The 20,274-nt window shown below is 42.5% G+C and overlaps 1 protein-coding gene across 15 annotated transcripts in view; it reads right to left on the reverse strand.

The window, feature by feature from the left end:
* Positions 1 to 1,709: 1,709 nt before the first annotated feature.
* LRCH3 (leucine-rich repeats and calponin homology (CH) domain containing 3) overlaps positions 1,710 to 20,274 on the reverse strand; it is a 69,150-nt gene continuing 50,585 nt past the window's right edge. For 5 of the 15 annotated variants that reach the window (XM_014945966.1, XM_014945959.1, XM_014945960.1 and 2 more), the window contains 8 exons: positions 17,881 to 17,961; positions 16,493 to 16,564; positions 15,561 to 15,609; positions 14,949 to 15,062; positions 14,188 to 14,306; positions 13,253 to 13,390; positions 10,920 to 10,997; positions 6,330 to 8,678 (listed from right to left, as the gene is read on the reverse strand). In XM_014945966.1, coding sequence (XP_014801452.1) covers positions 8,478 to 8,678; positions 10,920 to 10,997; positions 13,253 to 13,390; positions 14,188 to 14,306; positions 14,949 to 15,062; positions 15,561 to 15,609; positions 16,493 to 16,564; positions 17,881 to 17,961 — 852 coding nt within the window. In that variant the 3' untranslated portion in view covers positions 6,330 to 8,477. Of the gene's footprint in view, positions 5,378 to 6,329; positions 8,679 to 10,919; positions 10,998 to 13,252; positions 13,391 to 14,187; positions 14,307 to 14,948; positions 15,063 to 15,560; positions 15,610 to 16,492; positions 16,565 to 17,880; positions 17,962 to 20,274 lie in introns of those variants that run through there. The other 10 variants (XM_014945965.1, XM_014945963.1, XM_014945958.1 and 7 more) reach the window with 6 other exon arrangements.

The following is a 20,274-nucleotide window of genomic DNA, read 5'->3' on the forward strand; positions in this document are numbered from 1 at the left end:
TCACCTCTGTGGGACGCTCTGCACTGAGGACCAAAAGCCCAAAGTGCTGTGGCTCTAAGTGAGGCAGGAGGCCACGTCACCACAGCTGGGCTCAGGCAGCGCCATCCCTGCTGGTCAGAGCTGGCGCCAGGTGGGCAGGGAGGAAGCTGCCACCAGTTTGCAGTGTGACACGGGGACAGCCAGGGCTCCATTCCCACCGCCCCGCGCAGCACCAGGGTCCCTGCTGAGGCCTGGCCCCCCTTCACGCCCCGGCTCCTGACGCCGGCCTGAGAGCGCTCCATTTCACGGTACGTCAGGTCCCTGCAGCCGCGGTGAACAAACCCGCAGGAAGGTAACACACTGCGCTGGATCAGGAAATAATGAAAAACTTCCATTTCAGTGACTGGTCTCTCAAAAAAAGAAAAAAAAACAACAAAACCCCAAACCCATAAATTGCACGGGCACAGCAAAGTCTGCTTCCAAAACTGGGAAGCTCTGTGTCTGAGCATGCAGGGAACAGGGTGCTTTTTATTTCAAAAATGAAATGAACGATAATAAAAATTAACAGTAGAATTGGGTTTGCTCTCCCTGTAAGATGGGGGGTGCTGAAATCTCGAGTCCCAGCGTGAGCGCCCTGGCCACTGGATGGGGACAAAGGTTTTTAACCCAACCAAACCCCCGTGAGCTCACGCCTCCCAGGTGGGACCCAGCAGCTCTTCCCTGGGGACCTCGGCCCCACTGACACCCACCCACCCGCCCAGCTCCCCCCGGCACCGCTCTCCTCACCAGCCCCACCGCGCTCCCTCAGAAACCAGCCTTGGGAGGAGAGAAGTGTCCCAAAACCCAGCAGTTTTGAGGAATTTTGCCAGCGTTGGCAACCGCTCGTCTTTTCCAGCTGTGGAGAGATGGGATCAGAACTGCACCTCCATGGAATTTTCTGCAGGGAAAACCAGAAATCGCAAGCCCTTTGGAGAAACTGGTTTCCAGGGAGGTAACTGGAGAAGGAAGGCTGGAGAGTGAGAAGCTGATCAGGAGGAGGTTTTAGACAGAGGGGCAGCAACTGGGAGAGAGCTGGGCGGCCCTGATGGTGGCAGGAATGGAGTTGTCCCAGGTGACTGCTGGAGGCACCGGGAGGTCACAAAAGGCCCCACAGGGGTTTGCAGCGCGTAGGATGGAGGGAGGGTTTGTGGATCTCCGGCAACTTCTAGGCCTTGAGTTATTGGGTTGTTTGTTTTAATAATAAAAACGAGCTCTAAGGAGGGGAGACAAGAGGAGCGAATGGTTTGGTTAATAAGAAGAAACCTTTCAAATTCTGCAGGGGCACGGAGCAGGGCCACAAGTTTTACAGACCAAACCCAAGGCAGGATAAAACCAAGCAAAAAGATGAGAATGGTGAGGAGCAGCAGCAAAGGGCCCACACCCGCAACGTGCATCTTACTTGGAGAATGAAAAAAAAAAAAGGGGGTGTGGGGAGGGAGGAGCAAAGGATTCTGTACAAAATCACTGCTGCTCACTGTCTGGGGAAAGCTAAAAATATCCCCAGGAAAAAGCTTCTGATGCGGCTGCAGAACGTGTGTAAAACGCTGGAATTTTCCTATCCTGGTGAACTATAAAAACAAGAGAAACAAACCAGGTCCAAACAAACTGTGAGGATGCAGAATAAACACCCGCCAGAGGCTGGATGTGACACTCACCGATGCAACACAAAAACAGCAGGAAAAACACAGTAATTCATGTAAGTTTTAAAACTTTATTTCAAATTACCCACAGTTTCTTTTTATATTATCAATGTGCTGGGAAGTTCACGCTACTGGCAGAATACAGGCAATTTCAAATAAAGTATACAATATTCAGACACATTTATATGTAACAGACTTAGAAATTATGGAATGTATTTACAGACATACAGCATGGGATGAAGCTTTAAAATCCTTTTCTCTATTAATTACACGTTTACACGCCTTTCAGAAATAACAAAATTAGATCGCTTTGTAAAACACCACAATATCTATACAAAAGAATTTTTCAGATGTCCAAATTCACCCTTAAAGTCCTCTGTTTCTAAAACTTTTTTTTTTTTTCCCCAAAGAACCATTTATAGCTGTAAAAGGGTAAAAATCCCATTTGCCATTGTGTCACACCCAGAGGTGTTCTCAGCTGCTGTAAAAAGTTCTCTCTGATTTATTTTAGGCGGGTCGCCGAGGTCGGGGCCTTTATGAAAATCTCCCCCTTCACAAGGGGGAAGACCCAAACCTGGCTGTTTTAGCCCCGACCAGGTGATGCCACCAGGGACTCCCAGGCACCCGTGTCACTCCATGGCAAGCGTGTCACCTCGCTGAGCCTCAAACCCTGCTCAGTGCTCCACAGGTGGTGACACAGGGAGTCAGTGTAGAACAAACACTGGGATTCCTCCCGCACCCTCCCACGCAAATGCCCCAGAGAGGAAAGACAATCGCCTCTTTGCTTTAACACACAAAATAGAATTTTTTTTTTTTTTTACTTTTTTTCTTAAATATTCTTTTCATGGGATACGACAAAAATTGCACATGAATACACCCAGAAATCCCAACCCATTTTACAAAACAGAACTGCAGCTGGTTTTGGTATAATACATTAAATAAACCCTATGGTGAAACTTCAGGTTTGGATTGCTGCCCTAGGCACCTGCTCGCCATTTAGTGTTTGCCAGCATGAAAATGCAGGATTATAAATGTCAAACTGACACGACAACAGACACTGGAAACTGCCAGAGTGAACCATTGCTCAGGACACAGTAAGTGACCGCGGGAGATGACGCCTGCCCAGCCCCGCAGGAGCTCACCCAGAACCAGGCACCGACAGGAAACGGCCATTTCTGGCAGTTCAGGCTCAAGCCCCCACCACATTAATTCCTAAAAAACTGGTATGAATGAAATTAGTCAAACTTCCACCAACCTGAACACTGGTAAGGTTCATCTTCCCCAAGTGCTGGAAGCTGGGCTGGAGGGAACAGCACACCCTCACAATTCCATGAAGGGAACGGTTTTCTTAAAATGGGAATATTTTTAAATAGTCCAAAAAGGGTGCCCTATTAAAAAAAGAAGGTGCCCCTGTAACAATGCAAGTGACCTAATGTTGGAAACGAAGATGAAATCTGTGGCCCCCCTCTTTCAAATGATGTGCAGAGACAAACAGGGAAGAAACACCCGTGGTCTGTCCTGTTGGCTGCGAGTGTGCAGACACCTGTATGAAATCCTGTAATGACCCACACCCCTTGCAAGAGAAATTAAGGGAAGCACAGGAGGTGCTTAAGGAGGAAAGTAAGTCCGTGAGGAGCTGCTCCCTTCCTACGTGTATCGCCATTAACAGCACTTCCATTTCTCACAGGGCTCGGGGCAACACACTCACCCGGTAGGAAAAGGTCTCTCTTTGCAGCTTTTAAATACCCTTCAGGTGTTGCTTTTTTTTTTCCCTCCACTTGCAATGCAATTAGCCAGTGCCAATAAGCAGCACTTGGAATAATTATGTGAAACAAGGGATTCAACAATCACCACAACGGACCTTGACAGAAATACATGAAGCAAAACAGAGTGGAAACAAAACCGCAAATCAAAAGGGGAAAAATGTAACTAAGAGCAGTCCTTGCTGGTGTTCCCATGGCAGCTTTAATTCAGCAAAAATGACTTCTAGCTCACCTCTCCCCGTTTCTTCTCCCTCCTTTATCCCCATGAAATCCTCCTGGTGTGTTCTGCTCCAAACACGCCCCCAGATGCAGTATCTCCGATCCCCGAGGTTGGCCTCAGACCTCGTGCACCCTCAGTATCAGTGGCACAATGTTCTGGGATGCTTTAAAATGGTCAATACATAACAAGGGAACTGCCCGGGTGGAGAACTGGACTTCGCAAGGGCTTTTGGGGGAAAAATAAATAAAAAATTATTGTACCCAATCTGGTAGTGAGCTTGGCCTCATCACTGGGACCAGCACGCACAGAGCTCCTCTTCCTCTGGCAGGTCAACTTCCCAGCAAAGCACAAGACTTGTTGGCTGCCTCTCCCATTCCTGTGTATTGAATTTCCATCTTTATGGTAAGGGAAGAGGAAGCAAGCCACGGCAGTTCTGTAAAACCAGTGCATCTCTATATGAACTCCAATGCTAAAAGGCTCTATGTATCAAAGCCTTGTTAAGCCCACAAATGGAAGCCACCCTTTTGCAAGAGACTGCTGCTGCGGGAACGTGCAGCCCACCCGGGGAAATTCAGTAATTGCATTCGTTAAGTGGTAAATTTCTCAGTGGCCGGGACATTCCGACAAGTGTCGGCACGTCTGCTCGGGACACTTCAGCCCCTAATAAACATATTATTCGAGAATGGGTTTCCAATGATCAGCGTGGCAGGCTGTGATTCTTCACGCCACAGTAAAATACATACACGGTTCTTGATGACACTGGTCACCATTTGAAAAAACCAAGTGACCAAAGGCATCCCTACAGAGGGGGAGGCGAGAGGAGGCAGGAGATGGCCCCTCACTGATGCTGGAAAAATGTTCAGATAAAGACATGTGAAAATCCCCCCCAAAAGTGAACCCAATAAGAATCCTAATGTGATTAATACAAATTGAACAGTTCTGCTTTAGTATCTTTTACTAAGCTGTTTCTTGTGGAGAAAACATGCAGGGTTTTTTTTCCCTTGGGGAAAAGAAAATTATCCTTTTTCCCTTCAAATACTAAGTACTGAGAACACACCAACACAAGTTACAGCTGCGTGAGTTTGGACCCTGTTACCAGACGCTGCAGGTTAAGATTGTGTGTTGCAAGTTTTTAAATATATAATAGAAATAGCTGTTGCTCTTTGGAGGCAAAGAAATTTCCCTTTCTTTGAACCCTGGGGGGAAGGAAAGAAATTTCATTTCCCATGTGCCCAATGTTTTCACAAACGAATTCCCCGTGGAATCGCTCTCCCAACTCTACACCCAAATCTTCGGTCCACAAGTTCAGTTTCTAGAGCTGGCTCCGACAGGCAGCCACTGGAATTCCCTGCCCTCCTCCCAATGAACTCTATTTATTTTTATTTTTTTTTTTAAATAAGGGGCAAAAATACTGATAATAAAAATGTTACTGGAAACTGTTGCGATCTCCAAAAAAAATGGAGCAACGAAGTAAAACATTCCTGTCAGGAATCACGGAAACTCATTTCCTTAGAACAGAGCTCTGTGTGTTTGGATGCACTGCACGGGCAGCAAGGTCTTCACGTCCTTCTGCTTAGCCAAGGTAACCCAAAAGGTCCCGCAGGTCTCTACACAGCAGACAAGTGGTGAAGCTGCTGCTGCTTTGGGGGTGCCAGCTCCAGGAGCGCCTGGACAGTCACAGCTACCTGTGTCAAACCCTTCTCTTCTAAAATATGTAGAGGCAAACATAATTGCTCCTGAATGGGGAACAAAACAAAGACAAAAACAAAATGGATGAAAAACACTCAACTGAAAAAAAAAAAAATAAAATAAATTAAGCAAAAGGTGACTGAAATATGAAATGTTCTGGACAGGCAGCACACACACAGGTATGGAATGAAACTTCTGCTTGTGACTAACGAACTGTGAACTCAACTGCAGGAAGGAGGAAGCCCCGGGGTCACCCTTCTGTTTGTTTACCAGAAAACTGCACAAATAGGAATTTGGAAAAGGGGGGTGGGAGAAGTGGGGAAGAGCAAACTGTCCTCTATCTCTGCCCATGCTGAAATGGCAGCAGTTTATGAAAACAGAAGTTGATGAACTTAAGGAGGGGAAAGTTTCATTTTGACATGATGAACCTGCTACAACACAGAGCGGGAAAGGAACCATGTCCTCCTTTCCACACCACAACTGCCTTTTGGAGGGAGTCCTCACACAGGGAATCTGTTGAGCTGTCAAATGTGAGGAAGGACCTGCTTCAGGGCAGAGAATGAAATGTGAGTGTGTGCTACAGAGACACTGCAACAAGTCCAAAAGGAAATGTTTTACTTAAATACTGAAAGTAATCCTCGTCTCATGAGACACACTGCCCTTGTGAAGTCCTTCTGTCTGTCTTTATGTGCTGATCACAAAAATTCCTTGGAAGGCATGGAAAAGCAGAAAGCACAGGTTGTTTTATGGAAGAAAGGAAAAAAAAAAAAAAAGACTTGCTTCTATACATGACTGAAATAACCTTGACCATGAAGGTAGAAAATGCCCTTTTCTCCTGTTGAAGGCAATGAGAAATTGACAGCGCATTTACAGGCAAATATCAATCCCCTGTTCTGTGCGAGTCACTACCGCTTATTTGTCTGCCAGAAGTAGCCCTGCTTGGCAGGTTACCTCCAAAATCCTTCTGAGGAATAAGAGTAATACGCAAAATGCAAAAAAGAGGTTTCAAAGTGTTTATTAATCATTGTACTATTCTCAGTCTAAGATGGATTTAAAGCCTCACGCTACGTTAAGTTCTTGGCACATCCTGGCCACCCTCCCTCCACACCAGCCAGGAGATGTGTCCAACACTTCTCTGTGTCTGTCCTTCCTACAGAGCTACAGAGATTGTTTCTCGTGTGTTATTTCCACAGCAACCTGCATTTCTCCACTTTTTGAATCTTTACTGATTTTTGACGAGTAAGAAATCCTACAGCATATAAACAGTTAGAGCCAACACTCCTCCCGCAAAGCTCAGAGAGGACAGAAAACAATGAAATTCTCACAGTAAGATCAGGCTGAAATACATTTTTTTCTTCCAGCAAATTTGTGTTATTGTGAAAAAAGTGTGCTTTTTGAGAAAATACTTGTAAACTTGAGCAAATATGCCTTATCTTTTTTCTCACGTATGCAAAGAGATAAGGGTAAAAGCTTTGGAATGACTCCATACCACAGACAGTCACGACAAACAAAATTTAAAAACTGGAAGGCACTGTTAGTGTAAAACCCCTTGCAGCTTTTATCACAGTGTTCATTAGAAGAAGTTAAGAAACATAGGAACCGAGTTCAGTTTAGTTCATACCAGTAAGCAGTGCAAAAATAGCTTATTTAAAAAAACCCACAACAATCTCCCCCTGTCAAAGGTCCCCTCTTTCCTCAAAAATGTTTTGCTTGGACAGAACACTGTGTGTGATTTGGAAAGAGGGCATCAGCTCCTCTACTCGCTCCTCCGTGAAGTTCTCATCGCTTTATTTTACAAGAGCCTGTGAGACCCATATACACATAACACATCCTTACTGGTAGCGACCACATTTGCAACTGAACTCCTGTGTTATCTTAAACTGTGCTCCAGAGCTGTTGCCAGGTTACCATGGGAATGCTGACACCACCGAACCCGGGATTACAAACTGTATTTTCAACTGTAACAGACATGTATTGAAAACACATTTGGAAGAGCCGTTTGACTTAACACTTACCTGTCACCAGTCCCTGAATCAATCTACACTCAGAGGAGACATGGTCTTTTACACATCCCATGGGGAGTGTCCTGAAGTTCGGAGGTGTCCCTGAGACATTAAAGTGTTAAAGCACCAGGATGCTTTTCCTGGGGAGGGAAAAGCTTTACGGAAGACTACCTGAGTTTGGTAAAACAGTGAAAAGTGACCCTGCAGCCCGGACTTATATTTCTGCAACTGCATGGTTCAAAGGTTTCCAAAAATGACAGGGTAAGAGGAAGAAGGGAATAAGCAGGACACAAGCCTGGGTTGGGGCACCCACAATTAAATAGCAACTCAAGATGTTTTTGTTAAGTTTTATCCAGAGCACAGTAAAATGCTATGACACTCTGTGGCACCTGATAGAATCTTAAAGGTTTTTTTCTTCTGTGCCAGAAAACGTTTCTCTCAAAGCTGTTGAAGAGTTTAATTTTTGGAAAATTTTCTGCTTGATCTGTTATAAAGCTCAAGTAGCTCAGGATTCATTGACAATTATTTCAAAAATCCTGACTCAAAGTAATACACCAGAGTCTACAAATACGAGACATCAAATGCTCTCAGAGGCAGGATAAGGGACAGAGGGGTAAGAAAAGAAAAATCAGTAACAAAGTCCCGTGGCCAAAACTTACTAGACCATGTCTCCTAAGAATGTGAGATCTGATCAAGAACACTGATGTTGAAAAAAAAAATACTTTGCATTCTTTAACATTTTTCATCAGATAATCTTGAAGCAATTTAACCAAAGTGGGTGCAATTCCCATGATACAGATGGGGAAACTGAGGCACAAACTGACACCACAGTTTTCCCAGAACTACATCACTCGTCAGCAGACCAGGGCAGGCGCCCTGGGCTCAGTCCCTCTCTCTAGCCCCGGGACAGCACCTCCTCCCTCGTAAAAGCGTTATATCTGCTAAATATGACACAGCAAATACAAACGTGAGTTATGTCACAGATGGTCGTGTGGGTGCACCCATGTGTTTACACACCGTACTCGTCACCTCTGTCCCAGCAGTGGGAAAGAAAGCACTTCATACACACAGTCTTGAGAAAAACCAAAATCCTTTCCCGAGCAGCGGGGTGACGGAGGGAGGAAGCAGCACCACTACCCCTCAGCTAGAGAAAAAAGACCCAGCGATAGAACATACAGAGCGTTAGCATTAGAGTACAGTAAAACACCACAAAGCCCCAGAGCTGAACGGAAAGGGAGACAAGACTGGATTCTTCTGAATCTGTCCCCAGGGAAAGAAGAGTCTCAACTGTTCTTTTAACGCTGAGGTTTAGCTGAAGAATGTCAGAAGGGGAACAAAGATTGTCCTGTCCAGAGTGTGTGAGCAGGAAGGGAAAACAGACAGAAAAAAAAAGGTCAGTCAGTTAGCCATAGCAACATCCACCAAGCAGTCAGTCATCAGACATCTCAGATACAACCGTGTTCGAGAAGCCTATCACAGCTGGTTAGTTCTCCCAAAGGAATCTGCAAGACTCCCATTGCAAAGAACTCACTCAGTGCAAATATTTAGTGTTCAGTGAGGTGCCTGTCACCTGCACAGCTTAAACACGTAACTATTCTTTGATGTTAACAACACAGCAGTTCACACATGCCTCAGCGGAAACCATTTGTCTCTGGGGGAAATGAAGAGGCTACAGGTTTCTGAGATGCTGTTGGCACTGAGCACTCACCACAGCTAAGTCCCCACATCTGTCTTAGTTAATGAAAACGGTAGGACAAGGGATTATTTACATGTAACCGATGCTTGAATGCAGCATCCTGCAGAAATATCTATTACTAATTAGAGTTTTAGCGTTCTGTAACTATTCCCTCCCTTTCACACAGGTGACTGCTGTAAATCAGTGAAATCTAGACACACGTATCAATCTGTGCAACTCTCGGTTTCTTTTGATGCAAGGGCTTTAGCCAGCAAAGTCCTACAGAAATAGCTGCTCCACTGTGGTGCCTGTAATTAGCATTTACTTAAAGTAGCCTCCCTCTTAGAAGGTAAGTATTTCTACATAGATCCATACTTTCAGAAAGCCTTTTATTTTTGTAATTAGAATTTAAATGAAAGGAAATACCTGCAGGCATCTTTTCAAGAAAAATGTATTAGGCTGCCACGCCATTCTTGCATAGGGCTATCTGAGGTTCACATCTCAGCAGATATGTAATGTAGACATGTGAGAGCAACTTGAGTGTTCAGGTCGGGGTATTTCAGTGAGTTTCCCCAGAGACACTCTCCTTGAACTCTTGCACATTAAAGCAAGAAACATGAGAAACCCAGGAGGGTCCTAGGGAGTAGGTGTGGCAGATGTAGCAGATTGGGGCTATAGGGGACTTTTCTTGAGTGGCTTTTTCATTTGTTTTTCAATGTGGGTCACTTCTGCTCTGTACTGCAATCCCATAAAAATTACATCTTCATCTTTGGAGGGACTATAAATAGGGAAGCTGGGATGGAATTGAACAACTTTGCCCCAGACGAGTTTATATCATGGAGTTCTGCTGGGAGTAAAAGTCTGAAGTTTCTTAGGGGACCAAAATAGCGCAGGCTTCTCAAAGTACTATGGATCACTTGCAACTCCCTACCACGTTCCAGCGCGATTCACCACCAAGTCATGTGAAATGGCCAGGCAGCTTCATAAATATGCTACCCCAAAATCCCAATGGCTCAAGTGCCTGCAAGTGAAGCTATCTGAAAACACCAGAAAATCCTGCATGACTGACTTGAGAACACTGCTTTTAGAAATAGCTGGAAAATGAGTCACTGGGTCTACTTTTCCCTTTCACAATACAAAAGAAAGAAACCAGCATCTACAAGAGAAACACCAATGCTCAGCAGTATAAGAAAACAAATCAGTTAATACACTAGAAGAAAAATTTAGAAAAACATGACATATCAAAACTAGTTTTACTGAGACAGCTGCTGCATAAGACAAAGTGGAAAGGACAGGACAGCATAAAACAGGGTAACTGGACTCAGAGGGACTATTTTACATGTTCCCACCCCCTAGATCTTCTGAGTTCCAGAAGGGGACAAGGAATACCAGAAGATAGACTTCTACCACTGGTACATAACAAAAGAATCAGGATCTATGCAAAGATAGGTACCATTAGAGAAAGGCCAATAATACTGTGAGTTGTTGCAAAGACAGTAAAGACCTGCACGCAAGAGAATAACTCTGAAGGAACATGAAAAGCCTTGCGATAAAAACACATACAAAGCATCATCCAAATTTTTCCCCACTTTTAAGCTGTCAGGTATCTAATATCGAGAAAATGTAATGGCTTTTATACAAACATCTTGAAATTCTAAAGGCAGACTTGAACTGCATCAGCTATTATGAATTTGAGGCAGAGCTGTAAGTGAATGAGATCTCTGATAACCTGTATCTGACTTGACTTTGGAAGGCAATGCAAGAGAAGTCTGATCTATACTGCAAGGCACAGCTTATACCTGTACTTTTAATCAGTTTGTTTTCATCAAATCTTTCAAAGGAGTTTTATTTTCTCAAGCCTCATACAAAACTGCACCTGAAACATGACGTCAGGTCAGCAGAAATACGTACCTGAGGCACTCCGATCCTCCTGCAGGCTTCCAAGAAATTCTCCACGTTTCTTCTGCATTTCGCCATTGTAAGTTTAGGCTGCAAAGAAGTAAAGGAGGCAGACGGACAGTGTCCTTAATTGGCAGGATTTTAAAAGGTCTTAATTATTTACTTAAATAAAACTCTTAATCAACCTCTTTGCCAAAAAACATACTGCACTGACATAAGCTTGTCTAACTCAAAGCAGGCTCTGTGGAACCTTGCTCTTCTTTAGAAGAGCAAGCCCAAATTTCAAAGCTATTTTATGAAAAGCTAATCTATGAATGCTCGATGTTTTTAAAAAAAGACAATTCTAAGCTGTGCAATATTTATACACAAGGTGCTATATAAAGCTAGCTAACACTTTTAGTGACTACAGTATGATCATTTTAAAAATGTTTTTTGAATGAAACACGGATGAATGGCTTCCATGCTGCAATTTCAGAGTAATTTCATGATATGAAGCAATCTGGAGTCTGTTCTGGATTACTACAATACAAAACCATATAAATATCAAACCATATTGCAATTAACAAGGAGAGAGAAAAAAAAAATAAAAGGCTAGATGAAACCAGAAAATAATGGAAGAAAAGCAGAATTGAAGCTTGCTGCTCGTAAGCCTCTTGCAGAGGCTGGCTTATGTGTTTGATGGAGCTGTTTGAATTGCACTCATGGCACTTTTTCAAGCAAGCTTTTTTTCTGCAGTTGGCTTTCACACCTCTACACAGACACACCGCAGCACGGGCACCGTCTTGTTTCTATTCTTGAAGCTTATTCTTTTCTGGTTGAAGAGACTCAAGCTTCCTGCTCCTTTGAACAAGCTGCCCACAGCCTATGTGGCAGCAGCCTCTGAGGGTTCTATACTTTCCATAAGTGGCAGGGTTTCTGGGCTGTGCCCTCAATGTGCTACATTTCCCCACTGAGAAACCAGGTTAAAGGCTGGTGCTGGCTCCTTTTTCCCCAAAGGATGAAGGGAATACAAAGATCACATTGTGACTGAGGAATGACATGATGCCTCTTCTGCTCCTGCAGCCGTGAAGGCTGCCTCTTCCTTGGGATTTATATGACAAAGCCATGATTTAATTCCTCACACAGAATATTCAACACCACATAAAACCAGGCCATTGAAAAGCTGTTCTCAATGACGCAAGTCTGCTGAATAGCGGCTGTATCCCTCTGCTCTTAATGATGCCACAATCTGCCTAAAATGTTGGCGTGTCCAGTTCAATCGTTCTCAAAATAACGAAGACATCTGCTCGTTCAGATGAAGTCCAAGGGAGAGGAACCACAATGACAGAGCAGGCAGCCCTGTTAAGTGCCAGTTCAAATTCCAACCAGCACAAAGACAGACTCCAAAATAAGGAAAAGCAAACACAACATGAGTGTTTCAACTTCTTCTCCCAGGAACAATCTTCAGGTTTTTTTCCTTATTCAATATACAATTTAAAGGTGCATAACAAACAATCTGCCCATCCATACCACTCTTAAGTAGCTGACCCTAAATATTTTCACTGAACTTTCTGGCTCCACAAATACAGGTTAGGTAAGTAATCTGTTGTTATTTTACAGTTCTTGACCTTTCTCTAATTCTGTGCTTTCCTGTCACAATACACAGTTAATGCACCCAGAAACAGATCATCTTTGTCAGTTTCCAGAAACACTGTAGCTGGGCAGAGAAACAACTCCAGAAAATTTCAGTCTTCTCTGTTCACTTTCTTCCTTGCTCTGAACAGACCCCAGATACAATCACCTTTTTTCCTGTTATCACAAACCTACAACTGGATTTGTTTTGTTCCAGGAGATGTTGTTCTCCAAGTAGCTCGAGTGTGCTATGCTCAAATTCCTAACAGAGGAATTTGTAGTCCTGTAAAGTGGACACTGGAATCAACTTGGCTTCTCTGCCTGTTGTCACTGTCTTGTGTAGTGGGATCCTAAGTGTTGTAGAAAATGTTGCATTTCCCTACTATCTGTTTTCCTGAACTTCTTGGACCTTTTGATCTTTTGAAATACCCTATTTGAGTTTTCATGCTGAACTGTCTCTTATTTCATGAGCTTTCAAGTTAACATAGGGAGGACTCAAAAGCGTTAACATTTTCTTAGAATCTGTGTTAGAAGTAACTTCATTTAAATGACACAAATCCAAATAGAATTTATTTTAATGAAGTTATAGACCCTTTTTAGACAGAACAGATAGTTATTTTTTGTCACACGTGTTCACAGAGGAGAATGCTGAATTTAGCATTTGTCTGGATTACAGAACTTTGTTGGATGTTATTCTGGACACCTACAAAATACTATCATTATTACATACTTACAACAGCAGGTGAGGGGACATGGATGCTGGGAACAGATCGGGGACGCACGTGATTAGCTAAATGGCACAGAACAACACCGTCGGTGAGAGCTGCTCCGAGATCACTGGGCAAAGACACTTTCAACCGTGATTCTATATTCTGCAGAAAAGCGAACACGAAGACAGAAAAAGGTAAGAGCCTGTTTCCTCCAACACCTCAATTCTGCAGAGCATTTCTACTCTGCAATGAGTAGAAATTCTTGTTTTTTGTGATAGTTCAAACAATTAATTAGAGCACCTCAAAAAATCCTTTTGTGCTCTCCAGAATCAAGTCTGGGGCAAAGCAGATCAGCACCTTAATGCCATGTGGGATTTTATATATTCATGTGTACTGTCATTGTACCTGGGCACAAAAGAGGAGGGTGAACAGATAAAAAGCACAAGTATATTTGTGACTCGGACGTTCTGCACTTAACTAAGGATAAGGCAAGAATCAATAGATAAATCCAGAGCATACAAGGAAACAACGCGGCCAGCATGACTGGCAGGAGACCCTGCACTCATCTGCTCATCTTTACAGTAAAGAGGAGTTTTAATAAAGAGATTAAAAGAAGGCAGTGAGGCAACTTTCCGGGGAGTTCCTTACAAGTGTGAAGGCTGATAAGGAAGAAAGCAAGCACACATTCATTTAAAAAGTAGAGATCACGGGATACTCAGAAGCAGGAGTCAGCACAGTTTATTTTAGAGAACGTGAAGCTGACCTTCTCCACCGCAAAAGCCTAAGTGAACACCACTGCATCCATCTGAAAGAACCAGACTGTACAGTGCCATTTTATTTTGATCAGCTGAGCACCATATCAGTTCAGTGAAACCAGTCCAAGGCACGAGGACAGCGTTAGCAGGGTGCATGTAATGCATTTACCACGATACTACCTCCTGGCTCCTGACAGCACTTACCTTACGTAGCTGCTCTATGAGCTCCAGCTCCTCCTCTCGCTGTTTGGAGTTCTGTCTTACTCTGGGGTCTGCAGAATCATTAGCAGGAGACAAGGCACGGGCAGAAGATGAAGTAACAACTGAAAAAGCAGCACGAAGGAAAGGAAATCACTAAGCATGGTGTGGCTGACTGTCCTTCACTGCTGTGCTATACACCACACACAAGGTTCCAGAATGGGTGCAGCACTTTCCTTTTCACAAACCTCTTTAATTTGATTATTAATCAAGCAAATGGTCAACTAATCTAAATGAGGTCATTTATAACACATTTTCCTTTCTGTTTAGATTCTGTTCTTTCTGTTGGCTGATACTCATTCCCAAAAAGAGGCCAAGGTTTTGCTGGTTGAAGGACGTTGAAACAGTTCGGTCTTTCTACAAAAATTGCAATTTTGTTACATGTGACTGTGCAATGCAAAATTTATCAAGCTGCTTTCAACAGCTGTTGGAGGCTTTTGTGGCATTTCCTTGGTATCTTTTTAGGTGTAAGCACAGACCAGGAAGAACAAATTCCCACATTTCCACAAATATGACAAAAGAATATTTGACAGCTCTAAATAAAAAATTGCTTATCCACCAAGTATTTAATGTCATGTGTTTACAAATGGAACCCTAAAAGCAGTTTGAGGATAATGACCTGAAGTAACAGAACAGTGCAAAACCAGGTAATTCTGATGTTAATATAACGTAGCAAAACTAGCTAATTTCTGAGCTACGTAACCTACCTTTGTTTGCTTCATCCCTGACAGCTGCTCGGAAAAGGAAACTCTCAGGTCGCTGGGAAGGGTTTCTATAGGAAGGCGGGGCTGCATGACCAGGATATGGAGGGGAAAGGTGGACTAAACAAATGTGGAAAGGCACAGGAAAGGAAAGGAGGAAGAAGGAAATGGTTAGAGTTTAAATAGGAAATGGGTTCAGCAATGTGGTAATTAAAAAGAACAAAACAAAAATTTTAATATAATAATGACAAAATGAAATACAGCCATGCATGGTAAAAGCGCAGGGCAGGAAAAGGCACTTCCAAGGGCAGTTGCATGCAAAGCACATTCCACATACCAATTCCAACAACTGTTCTGCCTGCTGCTGAATGCATCTGTGTGCCAAAGCCTGTACAGGGGCCTGAAACAGCCGAACCCTACCCTGCCCGAGGACAGGCTTCACCCCTTGCCTCTTCCCTCATGTGTTTCGCAGGAGACCCAAATAACTGGGTAAATTCTAAAGCACAGCAGTGCCGTGTCCAGAGACAGGAACATACGCCCCCTTCTCTTCACAGTACAAATAAGCAAGCAGGCATTTTGATCTTATATTTCAGAGACTTTTCTTCCCTTCCCTGTTACCTGTCTGAGTGTTAGGTGAGCCGGGGGAGATGGTAGATCTGTCATCACTCTGTGGACAAAAAAAGCAGAAGAGTATAAATGGTCCTAATCTGGAAAAGCTGTGGCTCATTTTATTTTGCTGTGTTTTAAAATAGTCTCCACCCATCTAAAGGTGTTTCAGAGAAAAAAAAAACAAACCAGAAATGTGATAAAACAGAGTATGTTGTTCCCCAAGTCTCATCTCTGCAGAAAGTGACAGTTTTTTCTTTTGTACAAAAGACACAATTGCTTTTATTTTCCTGAGGAAAAAGAATGACGAAACAGCACTGACTGTGCAATGATAGATCTTTGTTTACTCTTCCTTTCAATCAAAAATTCCAAAGTATTTGCAAAGGGGATACAGAAAACCAGATAATTAAATTAAATGCAGAACTGATAATACAGCAGCACCAATAAGGACAAACCTCTCTGACACTTTTGCTAATGCAAAACTGCTATTTACTGAACATCACTCTCCCGGTACGGTTTTATTACAGAGCTTACACAGACTAATGATTTCTGGTGATGATTTGGTATAGCAGTATCCACAGAAGAAAAAGAAATATAGGATATCTGTATTCAGTTGTGAAAGTAAGCTGGTAAAGAATACAACAAAAGTACTTTCGATGAACTCAGCTTGGTCAAGAGAAAATCATAAAAAGTAACATCAAAGAAAACCAAGAACCCCTGGGAGCAGAGACTGGTTGCCACGTTTTGATAGCTTAGGCCTCCTGGAGATACAGCCTAAAGCTAAGATGAGGTAATATCTACTACAGTTTAATCAGGTAAATAGGATTCATACCCTACCTGAACTTTTGATTAGCAGCTGACAGACTAACACCTGTTAAAACAGATGTGTGGATCCAAGAGATTTTTTGTTGGCTTTAGTGGTGAATGATAATAGCAAGAGATACCTTGACAGGAGTGAAGGCAGAGGCATTAGGCAGGGCAGTGGCACAGCTTTCTTGACTCAGCCCTGAGAATGACTGAATGCAGAGAGAAAGAAAAGGCAGCAGCAGGGTTAGCAAAGGGCTGACGAGTCACACACAAAGAGGGAACGGAGCAGACAAAAAGGAAGAGGTAATCACAATCACATTCTCAGAAACATTCAACAGGCAACAGATACACGCTTGCTGAGCCACAGGTAAAGCCTTCCTGCACTCCTGAACTTACTGGTTAATAAGCTTGAGAGGTGCGATGTTTCTTTTACACACAACACAGTGACATCAAACACAAAACCAAGAACAATATGAGAGGTAAAAACTTCTTCAGTAACACCTATGACATCAGCCAAAAGAAAATCTTACCCTACAACAGCTCATTGTGAACCACTATTAAAAATAAATAGCTTTCTTTTTAATGTTTTAGCAATTTATTTTCCTATCAACTTTGGAAAATCGCAGAAACCCACATCTAACGAGCTGAAGAACATACGCTTTGTGTCTGCCACAAATACTCAATGCTGATCCTTGTGAATTATATACAAAGTAAATTAAAGTTCCGTGGGTGGAATCTAGCTCTTGGAGAAGACATCAGTGTGAAGATTTACAGTGTTATCACAGACAAAAATGCTGCCAAATTTCAATTATAACCATTAGCAAACCCAACAAAATAAACAGCAATTTCATGTTTCCAGACCGGGAGCTCCAACTGACAGGTGGATCTAGAAGGCCAAATTCTGTCTTATTGAAAGCACAACCAAAATGTTAATGCTCACGGGCTGAATGGCTCAAGAATGAAACCATACTTTCTTAAGCAGCATTCAAATAGCAAAGCGGCAGTTCAGCACAGGAAAAGAACACCAAATGACACCTAGAAACTCTACAGATGTGAGCAACACACTTGAGATTGTTTGCATTTTAAACAATTCACAACTATTCTGCCACTTCAGCACAGCATGGCCAGGAAGGACGAGAAGGAGAGGTTATACTCAGGGCAAGCCTTAGAACACAAACATCTTCGGGCCCTGCACAGACTTAACAGCTGATCCACAAAACAGCCTCTTTCTCCACAGCAATGCAGAGCAAAAACTGTGGATTTCTTTTTTTTATTTAAAAAATTTCAAAGTATCACTTGTCTTAGGCAAAACATTAGCTAGTGTACGAGAACAGTAAAACAAAACAGAAGTAGGTGGTCTGTAACATTAACTGTTTATTCCTGTATTAAAAGAGCAAGAGAACCTTGACGCAGACTAACAAGAAGTCATCACGATCCACGTACCCAGCAGTGGGCGAAGGGAGGGGGAACACGGCACAGCACGGGGAAGGACAATCACAACAGCAACACACGGCATGCTCTTCACCTGTTTGCGAGTCCCTGGCCTTCGTTTAATGGTATTGGTGTTATTGTCAATCTCAAACACAAAGAGAGGCTCAAAGCCATTCTGTCACAGCGAGGGAAGAAAGGGAGGAAAGAAAGGAAGAAGTGAGGCAGAGAACAACTGTGAGAGCAGGCAGCCACAACGCAGAAGGGACCAGGATGCTGCAATTCAGACTTAAAACACTCCACTGCACATGCCGCACGTGGCCTCTAGGTCTAGCACTGAAGTCAGAGAAATCTCCCTGCGCCAGAAACAACTGTAGATAGTGGGACTGCCAAAGCAGAGCCCAACCAGAACTCTGCACCAACCAAATAAGGATATTTTAAGGGAATATGATTATTAAACATTTGAATACGCAAATGGATGCCAACGGTCTGAGAGAAAACTCCAGGGCACAAGTTAGCATAACTCAAGTCCTGCTTACTTTACTCATACCACCATTTCGTGCAACACAGCGTTGCCTAAAAGCCTTAGCTTAAAATCCCACACGCTAACAGCAACACGACGGCCAGGCCACGTTTGAGACCACAGCAAGAAAACAAAGCGCAGTGCGGGGAGCACAAGGCAGCAATGACACAAAGGTTACAAAAGGAAGAGGTCACACCAGCTGCCTGATGCTTATCAACTGTTTCACAGGCTTCTTAACAGAGAAACTGAGCAGCAGTTTGAGAGGTTCTTCTGGTTGGTTTGTTTTTTTTTCCTTCCATAGTACTCACTTTATAAGGGACAGTTTGGGAGAAAACAAGAAGATATTTGGGGAAAAATGAGATTCATAAGCAAACAAGGCTGAAATCATACTATCTCAACAAGTAATCTCAAATGTAAGGAATGGGACTACCCTTGTGAGAACAGCAAGCAGGATATGACTAATGTAAAACTTTGAGGTATACAGCCCATTTTTTCAGAGAGGCCAGTGACTACATTTCTTCAGCAACATTTTAGTTAGTCTGGCTATTTCAAGTCAACATGAAGAAACCCATCAGTGTGCAATGAAGCGCTACAAACTCCACTTCACTTCTGATCACAAGCACACAAAAAAACCACACAACTAAACTGAACTATTAACATTCATAGAATGTTTGGGTAGCGATTTTGTGAGTTCAAACAGACTGTCCTGAAATTGCTTACAAACAGAAGGAAATGGTCAGAATAAGCTGTTCAATGTGAACACATTTTAATTAGTGATAAAAGACAACAAGGAGAACACCAAAAGAAACATGATGTAAGATTCACAAAGCAGATTAACAACTTAAATTCTGGTTTTCAGAAAATTTTTGATAGAGCAGTCAACAATACCAGAAAAGGGACGTAGTAAAATAAAAGAAAGCTCAATAGCTTTCTAACCACATATTAGACTTATTACTTTTGCAATCTTTTCCTTACATCTGAGTTGAAAACATTGTTTGGAGTAAAAGAAAAGCAACTGCTCAGTTTAGAGCTCTGATGTAACGAGGGAAATGTTGAACAAAAGATCTTTTATTCTGCCTCTAGGTAATATTCTCCTCTTTTGCCACAAAGTGTTATTCCCAAACCATAAAGCTAGAACAATCAGTGGAAAACGTAGCAGAACATTTTATTTTATTTTAAACTAGCCCTTCTGCAAGTTTCAATGTCCAAAAGTTTTGTAAGGAAAAGTTTACACTACTGCATGCAGTGTTTATGCAGAGAAAAAAAAAAGGCAGAGAGGAAACTATGTAAATGGAAAATACGTACTGGAAACTGCCATTAGTGAATAGAATTTTGATATGAAATGTCTCTATATTTTGGTGGAGGAAAAAAAAAAACCCACACAAAAACCATTCTCAGACATTAGAAGCAGTTAAACTTCAAATCCATAAGGACAGGAAAAATGTCAAATGAAATGCAATAGAATATAAAAAGGTAAAAGCAATTTCAACTCTTATGACAACTTTTTTTTTTTTTTAAAGGCAAACTAATGAACATTTCCTTGTTGTTGAACAAGTTTTTACCATAAAAAATACATTTGTAGAAACAAAAATGCTACAAATTCATAAGCTGGCATGGGCTTAATGTTCCAGTTACAATAATTGCCAGAAACAGCTGCCCTGGCATATGTCATCATTTGACACAGTGTGTATTTCCACTACAAAACAGAGCTGCAGATCATCCTTCAGCAGGTCAGAAAACCCACTATTTCATATATTATTATAGTTCAGTGCTGCTGAAAGAACAAAGAATCAAAAGAAAAAAGATCACAGAAATGATTGCTTTCAAATCTAGTTTAATCTCTCCCTACCAGCCTGTCTGCTTTTTTGTGAAGAGTAGGGATGTAACTTGGTTAAAGACACGAAGGAAACAAACAAAAGTCATGGGATCACACGGGGTCCTTGAAGGTATCTTTACAATACATTCCAA

The sequence above is a fragment of the Calidris pugnax genome, unplaced genomic scaffold, assembly GCF_001431845.1.
Source record: "Calidris pugnax isolate Ruff unplaced genomic scaffold, ASM143184v1 scaffold111, whole genome shotgun sequence".
NCBI classification, from domain to species: domain Eukaryota; kingdom Metazoa; phylum Chordata; class Aves; order Charadriiformes; family Scolopacidae; genus Calidris; species Calidris pugnax.